Raw genomic sequence first — 10,963 nt, forward strand, 5'->3', positions numbered from 1 at the left:
AATTTTACGTGCGGATTAAATTAGCTGAAGATCTCATTTTCTCATCATTTCCTCATTTTACAAGCTACAAATACGTTGTTCATCTTATTCTCATTTATTATTATTTTTTTCTCTAATTTTATAATGCGACATTAAATAATCAGTTTATAAATAAAAAAATAATTTTATTTATAATTAGTACATAAATTTATAAATAACACAACCTTTTTCCAATATGCCAAAATTAAGGGACCTGGTACGCTAGAGCAGCATGCCATGCCTTTAGGGCCCAAAAACGCATAGTTTTATGCTACATGTATATTTCCCCGAACGTCGTACGTATTTATTATGTTGTTTCCCGAAAGCCACCGGGTATTTATTATTTAGTTTTGGTTTACGGAATCCCCAAAAAGAAGTCTGCCACCTTTGACATCTTTGGTAATTAATTAAGCAGTAATATTATATACTACATCACTATTTTATTCTTATCTTAATATGTAAAATATAATATATTTATTATTATTAAATATATATTATATTTTATAATCATAAATATAACACATCTTATATAACATAATTGTAATATGGTGTTTTTTAAGTGGAAGTGGCGACGGCATTGAGCGAGTGGCTCATTCCAAAAGACAAAAGTGACCTCAAGAGGTCGAGTTTGTAGTTTGTATTGGGTCCTTGCTTATCGAATGGAACTCAAAACTCCACCCATTATTCGTGCGCGTGATTTTGCAAAAGAAGACGTCGCAGACAAGATGTTTACAAGAGATCCTAAATGTTGTATCACTGAGTGCCACGTATTATCCAGATGGACTGTTGCAATTGGATATACATATGTGTGTGTAGTTAATGTTGCCCATTGTGGTAATAATGTTGTCATTGTATGTGTCGTGTGGTTGGAAAAGTTTGTGGTGCTGTCATGTTGTTGAAAGATGAGGTGCTTTCTGGTATTTAAAATCGTTAATTTGTCATGAGCTTTTTGCTCTTTCTACACGGATCCACCGGTAGGTTAGTCTGTTTACATTTTCATTCTTTAATTCCTGTAAGACGGCAGGACAATCTCGACCGGAGAAGGTAGAAAAATAGCCAATGAATCGGGTAGCATGATAAATGCTATATATAGACTTTTTAATCTTTTTTTTTATATAATTTCGTGACATGGCATTAGTTTATTTATTTTTTATTTATTAATTTTTACTTTAAATATAAATCATTTTAATGCCATATTAAAATATTATGCAATGATGATTATTTAAAATAAAAAGAATTACGCTTCCAGTTCTAATTTTGGCAGGGTGGTTTCTCCATCAAGGGACAAAAGAAAGCCCATCCATAAGGCCTAGCAAATAGAACAGATAGGCTGCGTTGAACCTTTTGTGGGCTTGTCTGAATTCTCACAGTTGTTAAAAGGCTGTTTTAGGATATATATTCTATTATTATTTAATATTTTATTATATTTTTTTATTATTATTTAATATTTAATATTTTTTATTACTGTTTACAGATCAATCAAGATCACCGTAACTTAAAGCACAACGATGTGATGTTACTAAACTTAATGATTAATATCCTTTTACTGTATTTTCTTATCCTCTTCTCCTTTTCTTTTCACTTTTATTTTTTCCTCTTGCTTCGGCTACATCATCACCAAGTATTCTTTTTCTTTGATTCTAAATCATGAAGAATACACACCAAGTACATTTATGCTTTGGAACTCACAAGAGCTTAAGCAGACACATGCTCGTTGCTGTGCATGATTCAGTCAATATTAGAATAATGGAAAATACGATTACAAGGAACATGGGAAGAGTTACAAAATTACAAATGACAGGAGACAGGTCGGTTTGATTCTGAGGAAGATCTACTACGCACGAGAGTCCGGGCCTGCCGGTTTTGAGTTAAGAAGTGGCTGGAGAGCCTTGACAACGATTGTCATGTTTGGCCGGAAGTCTGCCTCATACTGAACACAGAGTGCTGCAACTGCTGCCAACTGAGAAAATTACACGAAAACTGAGAAGATTTTCTGAGGAATGACCAGAATTAAAAGGGGCCTGGTTTCACGAGTTTCTGATATCCTGTCAAGTTTTGACATGATATCCTAGGAGGGAACTTTAAAATGTTGTATGTCATGAAATAACAATGTTAAGGGGAAGGATGAAGAAGACGACCACCTTAGCAACTGCCTTCGGTGGGTAGTCATTGTTTAGCTTGGGATCTACACATTGCTTCACTTTGTCCTCGCTCAATCTTGGAGTTGCCTGCGGTAGTTGGAATACCGATCAGAGGTGTATATTGGTTGCAAAGCAAATGAAATTGAAGCAGCAGAAAACAAAGCAATCAAGACAAATCTGGCAAAAAACGTTACCCAAGTAACAAGACTCTGTTGCCCTTTAGGCATTGTATGATCTACTGGCTTTCTTCCTGTCAAGAGCTCCAGAAGAACAACACCAAAACTATAAACATCACTTTTCTGAGTTATCTGCCCTGTCATGGCGTACCTGAACAGAAAGAAATTACGTTTATTTAAAAAAAAAAAAAAAAGGAAAATCAACAACAGATTACAATAATCTTAAGAGCAGAATAAAGTGTCTTTTCCTTAGACTACCGAATAAGAGATGAGTATTAAAATTGAAGGCATAACAGGTAGGTAATTTGCAGTCTAGGCATTAACTGCAAAATTCTGTTCATTCAGAAGGTTGCAGAACTACTTTCATTTGCAGGTTATGAGAGACATGTCCTCAGGTTATATACTATCGATACTCCTGTTTCGATTCAATCCAGATAAAGGTAATAGCTTACCTTTTATCTTGAGATTAAACAGTTCATAGTTCATTTTCACGGTCCACCAGAGACTTCAAGGAACTTAGAAATTGAGAAACAAAAAGAGAGAGAGAGAGAGAGAGAGAGAGAGCAGAAGGGAAGCTAAAATTAGTGAGAACCTAAGCCTTACTCTGGGGCATGATAACCAAATGTTCCCAAGACTCTAGTTGAATGCAGCCGAGCCGCCGTATCAGAAGACTGATTTGACAAGTTAAAATCGGCAATTTTCGCCATAAAGTCATCAAAAAGTAGGACGTTGCTGGATCTGATATCACGATGCACTATGGGGGGCTGTACCTTTTCATGCAGAAACTCAAGGCCTTTGGCAGCCCCATGGGCAATCTTAACTCTTTGGTTCCAGTTTAGAACTGGACCAGGTGCAGACCCTTCTACTCCTTTCCTCCCTGCATTAGAGAACAAATATGAACCCAATTCGATGTGGACTGGGAAATAAGTTCTATAGTTAATAACTGGTCATACCATGTAATATGTCATGTAAAGAACCCTTTGTGGCAAACTGATATACCAAGATTCGATTATTTGCTTCCAAACAATACCCGATTAACTCAACAAAATACTCGTGCTTAAGTCTTGAAACTGTTGATAACTGCATGAACCATGACAACAGTGAAATCAAGTGCCAAACATATTGCTTTCAGAGGAAAAATATTGTTCTATAATCTCACCTGAGCCGCAAAATCAGTGTCTGGTTCTTGTGACGAACTGGTATCCAGCTTCTTTATTGCTGCAGACTGACCATTACTTAGTTTTGCACAGAATACCCGGCCATAAGAACCTTCTCCAATCAAAGCCTTTGTACCAAAGTTACCGGTCAACCTATTTAACTCATCCAATGACATGGCTGGTATTTCAATGGGTAATACTTTCTGCGGAGCTCCACTTTTGACCATGTTGGAACCCCTGGGCTCTCCTCTCTCGCTGGCTGTCATTCACAGAAAATAATACTTCATCACCCTTCAAGATGTGATTTAAAGTGTGTTCAATAGTAATGAGACTGTTGTTCATGATAGAAGTTCCCCGTTAGAGTCATATGCTGCCTATATCACTGATAAATATGTAAAACAAACATCAAGAAAAATATTATTTTTCCGTGTGAAAGTGCGGTAGTTATTGATTGAAGGGTCTAAACATCATACATCTACCGGCAATGCTTTCTACATAAATTCAGAAACGCATATTCAGAGTGGAATCAGGAGTGAAGTTTTGCTGGTATAAATGAATGTTAAGAGTAAATATTGGATTTAGAAGATCTGAACAATGTGAACATTATGCTACAGCTGTAGACATATAAAAAAACAAGCAAAAGTTTCGTCTTGTTGCCTCTGAAAACAGAGTGTAAACAATTTAGACAATTTTGTTTGTTGTTTAACTCATGTTTATCCTTACATACTAACACGGATCACGAAATTGTAATGTAAGAGTACATGAAGACTAAAAAAACAACACCAAGGAGTTGGAAGTATGTTACCCCCGCCATATGCATTGCCCCCTCTGGGTGGTGCAGTATATTGGTTAGCTGGTGGACCGAGGTTTTCCTCCTCCTTATCTCCACAGCAGAACATAGTTCAAGTCTCAGGGGCAGCAATCTCAAAAACCCATTCAAAGCAACGAACACTGTTTTATTCAGTACAACACTGTTCCTGTAACTACATCATTCCAAGCCCATACGTGAAATCATGAATCTAACGTACTGCAGAAGAGAGGAAAACAAAAAAAGAACGAAAGAGCCCGAACAACAGAAGAGTCCTTCAAATTTCACTTGACCTTCAAAATTAGAGATAAGTGAAACAAACAAAACGGAAGAATAGTGAAAACCCACATATTTTTTTTTCTCTAATTCTCAAAGGTTCCTCTGCTTTGTATCAATCTCAAAGCACCAATGTAATCTATATTTCAATATGACAACGAGGTAACAAACCTAATGTAACAAGAGAAAGCAAATTTGAATAATGTTTGACTTGTTTGGTATAAAAGAGAGATGATAAATGAGCTAAACACTTCCAATGTATGCAAATTCGAAGTATTCATGTTCTTAACATGTGAAAAATCTCTCGAGAAAAATAAATAAATAAATAAACATTTACCTAGGATCCGATCAAACCGATAAGAGCCAAGACACCAAAAATAACTTGATGGAGACAAAGAAAAATAATAAGAATTATTTGGGAGAGAGAGAAATATAGGAACAGAGGAAAGAGATCTGGAAACAGAGGAAGCAGAAAGTCGTTTTTCTCTAACTTCCTCGGATGGGATCTCTGTTTTGGGGCAGTGGCATACGTTTCTCTGTTCCGCGGGAAACTCGGTTGGAGAGCTTAAACCGCTAAAACTAATCTACTACCCCAACCTGCGTGACTACGTCTAAGTGCCTCCCACGCGTCCTAAAAACAGAGTGAGAGACACAAATTCCATGCCTCATTAAATCAAAACACAGCTAAAACAAGAAATACGTTAGTCTTTTCAAAGGTGAAAGGATGGATTTGGATATTTTAAAAAATTATTTATTAAAAAAATAAAAAAAACTAATTTTTTAATCGTGGACCTCACTTTTTTTCAAAACGATTATACGGTATTTATACATTCTACGACTGCATATAGCATTAGTCTAAAAAGATATAACGATCTGTCTAATAGACTCAGATCACGAAATATGCATTCCAACAGGTTCATCTCTGACTTCGACTCACATCTTTAATGTCCAAATCTCTAAACAGGGTTCGATTGTGCAAACGCAATCTTACCAAACAAATAATTTCACGACCATTGATGCACGTCTTGTGCACTTCCTAATTCCTACCGCACCATCGCAATGCTCTCACGTTCCATGAGCAATTCTTCATTTTTTTTTTTTTATTAATTTTCCAACTTTCGACATAACTTATAATATCTCGTAAGGACGAAAAGAAGTTGATGACAATCCACAACCAAAGATTTAAATCTTAATGGCCAAAAGCCTGCAGTTTGATGGCAATGATAAAAATGTAAAACTCCATTCATCGTACCAAATGAATCTTTTGGCACTACAATTTCGCCACTATTTGTTTCGAACTTTTACACAAATTTTCAACCAGAGTTTGTGGAAAGTAGGGCCGCTGACAAACAAGTTTGTAGAATGCACTTGACCCCAATTACAGAAACATCATGTAAACACAAAAGGAGACCTAATCAGAACAATTAAAGCTTCACCAGCTGCCACATGAAGCGACCCCAATGACTTACTGTACACTCACCTAAACATCCATCATCTTTCTCTATGTTATTCTTCTTTCCATATACGGCCGGTAACCCTCAACTTCAGCTCTTGCCTCTCCCCACCAGAAAAGTAGAGCGCCATGTTCCTCTGAATGATGAGTCCATCCTGACTGTCGCGAACTTTCTTATGACTGTCACGGATACTCCTTGGAATTCCTTGCCATATGAGCTTCCGACCATTTGCGCCAACTTCCAAACTATAGCTGAATTTCTTTGCTTCATTATCATCGCCCATGAATCTTAAGAAGGCCATGTAGACTGGTGCCATACCAAGCTGGAAAGCCTCAAAGTGCAAACAAAATTGTTTTCCAAAACAATTGAACACCTGCACCAAAATGGAGATCAAAACATCAATTGGTATACCAAAATGGAATCATACTCGGTGAAGATGGAAATGGGAAGGCCAGCCATCTAGATATTAGGAGCATGGCATGAAATACTTACAGTTAACATCCATGTGGCATTCTCAACTTCATGTGGATTTGATTTAACATATCGATGGTTGAAGGTACAACCATCATGCATGTCAACCTTGTGATCGTCCTTGAGATGTTCAACAAGAGTTGGGATGTCACCTGTGACAGAGCACTCGGATCCAGCATAAGGGCAGTTGTATGGACGAAATCGACAATGTTGCTCATGCTTAAGCTTGCTGTAGTATGGGAAAATATCATTACAACCCAAAGCCTGGTATGTGCATGGGAGCTCCAATGATTCAGCCACTTTCTCCAAAGCCAAACACCTGATATTCCCAAGATCGTAGCGGCAAGTTGGGCAACACTGGTGCACTCTTATCTTGCAGTTTGAACACAGTGTGTGGCCATTTGGACACTACAAAATGAGAATCCAGAGACATATAAGAGAGTTCAGAAAACCTAGAATATGCGGAATGAGCATGCATAGAAATAGAATAATTTCTCAATTAGCATGTTAAGAGAAAAAGGACAAGAAGCTCTTTCCAGTTCTGATATTTTATAACCTAACATCCAAACCAGCTTGAACAAAGGAAGCAGTTACAATTCACTGTTTAATCAAAAGGAATTTGCAAGCTATTGATGCAAAGCCTTCCAAAATCACATTAAAGTTAAATCGCTTAAACTAAATAGTACTCTATTACCCTCCCGAATAGTAAAGCTTCCTTTTCACTTTATAATTCATTGCAAACCAACCCCTCATACACGAACCAAGACATATCTCTTGGGCATAAGCTATCCAGCAACCTAAAAGATCTCCAAAGTTACCCACCTGATAATAAATTCATTGCCCAAAGTTTTACCCAAACCGTCCTTTCTTTTGGAGGGTGTATACCACATCCATCATTTGAAAAATAGATTTGGAAAGACAATAATAGGTAAATCTAAACGCTTCCCCAAAGGACCAGAAACTTCTCTAGCATGGTTTCAGCTAAGAATCTGATTGGGAAGAACATTGATATATATTATAAATGTGTAGACTGAATAAGGTGCCAATTAACAGGATCCATCCTTTTAACAAATTCTTCCACTCCACAGATTCATTAAAATAGCACATGTTCTTGAAAATAAAAAATTCTGGTAGCTGTCATGTGCTTAAAAATTCTTTTATAATTCACACATATATTAACATTAAGTTATTATTGGATTCCTTTAGGATCTATAATAATCAGTTATTCAAGTTGCACCTACAAACTTGGATTCCGTATTTAATGGGAGCAGTAAGAACTCAAGCCTGTTGCAGGGTGAATTACAGTAAAAGTACCAAGGTGAGTATAATATAACGATAAATAAAAATTACAATTGACAATTTTTATTGGAGTGGGAGCCGAAGAATTTTATTTTAGATACTAGAATGTTCTGCAACCCAACAGAGTCTTTACTAACAATTCTATATTCCTCTCTCTTTTTAGCTTAAACAGTCCTACAGTACAGTTACATTTGATAATGTTGGGAAAGTTACTTGTACATGTAATTTGCTTTGCAACAGCATTTGATGCTTCAATACAACCTTTCAAGTGTAGTAGAAAACAAAAATTAAAAGCATGTACATTGTACATAGATGGGAGACATCACCAAACACGCTACACATAGTAATTTAAACTCTAAAGCACTTTAAAGAGTCATTCCAAATGAACATCCCAAAACTAGAAATGTGATTCCTATCTGAAACAGATCAAAGACAAGTTCAGGAATGGAATGGACAATATGAGAATTAGCAAACCTGGTGTATAGGAGGGTACATCAAACATGTACAGACGGGGCACTCAAGCAGTTCATGCACGCCATTAGTTGAATAAACCCCTTGTTGTCCACCCAAACCGTTGGTAGCTCTTGTAGGTTTGCTGTTAGTCTCCAGCTCTGCTGTTGCTATTTCATAATCTGAAACTGTAGGATAAGATTCAAGGACTTCTTTGCAAGCACTGCCTCCAGGAGCCATTGCTAATACAAATCTAATAATATTTCTAGCTCAATGACCAAGATTCTGAACTTTGATTGACTCTCCAAATGTTCCTCTTCTAGTCCCCTATAACAATATTGGTCTGTTAGAAATATAAAGGATATAAGTGCAAAAGAACATCACACACACCTAATACAAAATATTGAATTCAACTTTCACTGAACAACCAAATATAAAAGATAGACCTAACAATGAACTGAACATTGTGTATAGAAAATGGTGTCAATATGTTACTCCCACAGCAACTCCCACCACTTAAAAGGGTTTTGTGGACCTAAAGTGATATAGGCTTATTGGTGGAACCCTTAGCACGTCCATCCTAATTAAATTGTATCACAAGAATACTCTTCTGATTTTCAAAGGTGAGAAAAATACCACCAACAACTAGACAGACACACAGATGAATCCGTTTTTCCAGGTAGATAATATACAATTCGTGGACCTCTATAATTCAAAAGCGTTCTATACTACAAATCCCAAACCATAACAACTTGTCGGTTACTCTAATTACTAAATATTGTAATTCGACATTCATGAACCATTTGTATTCCCCAGTGAAATAACGTTAATAAAACTCTTCCCATTGAAAGGCAATTTAAAGTCTTCAGGAAATGAAAAGCAGTGCTAAGCAGATGGATATAAATTTCGAACTTCACCTTGTATGCACACTTAACAGGAACGAGATAAAAACATATGAAAAATGTTTTCAAGCAAATGAAATACACAATTAAAGAATGATTCAGCTTCAAACATTATACAGAATGGAATCAACAGAGCTAAACGCAAATTTATATCCCAAAACCCAAAAGTTTCACATAAATTCCTCCACCATAACTCAGTAAACCCAATCGCCTACAACTTGAGCATATTCATCGCATAGGGACAAACTCCAAGTGGGTTTTGACAAAACAACCATTTCCATTTACATAAACCGTGAAGCAATCAAATCCCAGGCACAAAGCAATAGGATCGTGATTCCCACAGACGGATATTCGACCAAGTGCCAAGAAGAACTCGTCCAAAAACAATCCCTATCTTTTCAAATCAGTCATTAATTCCGTCATGAGAACAAATCAGAACAGAGAAACATTTCAAAATTCTAAAAATAAAAAAAGAATAATAAGTAAAATTCAACGAAGTTCAAAACTTATGTGCCAAAACTACCTTTCCCACTTGAGCCATGCATCAAATAAATCAAAATAGGTATAAGAACACTAATACAACGCAAAATCCAATTTCAAACTTCCACCCACCCAACCAATCAATCACACGCAAAACTCGGTCTCGCCAAAAACTGCCTTTTTCCACTTAAACAAATCAAGAATGCAGTAAAACCTCCCATGAGAACAACCAAAAGAATACCCATTTAAACTATCCAAAGATCATCACCCATCAAAAGAAAAAACAAACCCATCATCGTCCATCAAAAGAAAAAACAAAACCCACAAAATATACGACCAAAGAACAAACCAAAAAGAAGAAAACTACAAATACCCTGTTGAGATTTCCAAACCAAATGTCTCTGCACACGATCAAATTAAATCCATTAACTATGGGTTTCACTCAGAATCAGAAACATAAATTTTTAAAAAAAAAAAAAATCAGAAAAAACAAAACAACACAGTGCCACGAGCTCCGGGACTTACGCGTATTACCCGGGTGTGGAAATTGCAGAACAAAAAAATAAAAGGATATCTTGTTTCTTTCGGTGCGGGTCACGAACGGCCCCTGCCTCTATTCTTCCACAAATCACAATTGCGAAATGTGGTTTTGAAAATATTTTCTCGGGGTTTTTTTTTTTTTTTTTTTTTTTTTTTTACCTGCAAAACTTTTCCGCAACTTTGTTTCGTCTTTATGGGCATTCGGACTCGGTTCCCGACCGCGGACTACTGACCGTACCCGCACGCAACGTTTTAAATATCGGATTCTTTTCTTCTTATTTTTAATTTCCAAAAATTAAAAAAAAAAACTGGAACAAAAAAATTCTTGCACAGTCTGTCCCGTTTTTTCAAACAACCTGCACAAACATTGCATATCTTCAACATATATCCAGCATTAATACCCACTTGGAGGTGTCCGTTTCAGCTAATCTTCCACCTTTTTTTTTTTTTATTCCACATCAATATCATAACTTCCTTCAAATCAATAATGGAATGACAATTTTCTTCATTTGGTAGCGCATTATCAAGCTCCAAACTTTGTCCTTGAATATAGACTGACAAATTGGCAATGAATATTGTATGGATTTTAAGTATATTCCTGACCGTATATACGACAAAAGATAACACTAATAATATGGAAAATCAATAGTGATTATGTAGGTGAACCGAGCATTATGATTAATACAAGCTAACTCACCCACTCGTTCCATACCATCAAACCAAGGTTCCAAAATTTTAACACGATTGAAAGCCACTTGGAATGATCTCATGCGTATAAGAAATTGAGTTTT

The 10,963-nt window shown here is 36.3% G+C and overlaps 2 protein-coding genes across 8 annotated transcripts; both read right to left on the reverse strand.

Moving 5' to 3' along the window:
• Positions 1 to 1,629: 1,629 nt before the first annotated feature.
• On the reverse strand, positions 1,630 to 5,233 carry LOC122276030 (probable protein kinase At2g41970). The gene is made up of 8 exons (XM_043085441.1): positions 4,914 to 5,233; positions 4,298 to 4,475; positions 3,495 to 3,751; positions 3,289 to 3,415; positions 2,939 to 3,212; positions 2,354 to 2,486; positions 2,160 to 2,246; positions 1,630 to 1,978 (listed from the first exon to the last, which is right to left on the reverse strand). Exons 2-8 carry the CDS (start codon positions 4,389 to 4,391, stop codon positions 1,853 to 1,855), a joined length of 1,098 nt encoding a protein of 365 aa, XP_042941375.1. The 5' UTR covers positions 4,392 to 4,475; positions 4,914 to 5,233; the 3' UTR covers positions 1,630 to 1,852.
• A 564-nt stretch (positions 5,234 to 5,797) lies between these two features.
• On the reverse strand, positions 5,798 to 10,455 carry LOC122276031 (E3 ubiquitin-protein ligase SINAT2-like). 7 transcript variants are annotated; one of them, XM_043085446.1, is made up of 5 exons: positions 10,158 to 10,323; positions 10,006 to 10,033; positions 8,275 to 8,577; positions 6,523 to 6,909; positions 5,798 to 6,403 (listed from the first exon to the last, which is right to left on the reverse strand). In XM_043085446.1, exons 3-5 carry the CDS (start codon positions 8,488 to 8,490, stop codon positions 6,083 to 6,085), a joined length of 924 nt encoding a protein of 307 aa, XP_042941380.1. In that variant the 5' UTR covers positions 8,491 to 8,577; positions 10,006 to 10,033; positions 10,158 to 10,323; the 3' UTR covers positions 5,798 to 6,082. The 7 variants fall into 7 exon arrangements, with proteins under 7 accessions (XP_042941380.1, XP_042941381.1, XP_042941378.1 ...); XM_043085447.1 differs by lacking the exons at positions 10,006 to 10,033; positions 10,158 to 10,323 and adding an exon at positions 10,332 to 10,455; XM_043085444.1 differs by lacking the exon at positions 10,006 to 10,033.
• Between the last annotated feature and the right edge of the window lie 508 nt (positions 10,456 to 10,963).

Source organism: Carya illinoinensis, chromosome 9 (genome assembly GCF_018687715.1).
Source record: "Carya illinoinensis cultivar Pawnee chromosome 9, C.illinoinensisPawnee_v1, whole genome shotgun sequence".
Classification (NCBI taxonomy): Eukaryota; Viridiplantae; Streptophyta; class Magnoliopsida; order Fagales; family Juglandaceae; genus Carya; species Carya illinoinensis.

Excerpts from the sequence above, each read along its gene's own strand:
- LOC122276031 (XM_043085447.1), bottom strand. The coding sequence starts at position 8,490 with ATGGCTCCTGGAGGCAGTGCTTGCAAAGAAGTCCTTGAATCTTATCCT. Across the intron at positions 6,910-8,274 it reads TGTACCCTCCTATACACCAG|TGTCCAAATGGCCACACACT; the intron begins GTTTGCTAATTC and ends CTCATTTTGTAG. Across the intron at positions 6,404-6,522 it reads ATGCCACATGGATGTTAACT|GTGTTCAATTGTTTTGGAAA; the intron begins GTAAGTATTTCA and ends ATTTTGGTGCAG.
- LOC122276030 (XM_043085441.1), bottom strand. The coding sequence starts at position 4,391 with ATGTTCTGCTGTGGAGATAAGGAGGAGGAAAACCTCGGTCCACCAGCT. Across the intron at positions 3,416-3,494 it reads ACACTGATTTTGCGGCTCAG|TTATCAACAGTTTCAAGACT; the intron begins GTGAGATTATAG and ends TGGTTCATGCAG. Across the intron at positions 2,247-2,353 it reads AACAGAGTCTTGTTACTTGG|GCAACTCCAAGATTGAGCGA; the intron begins GTAACGTTTTTT and ends CAACTACCGCAG.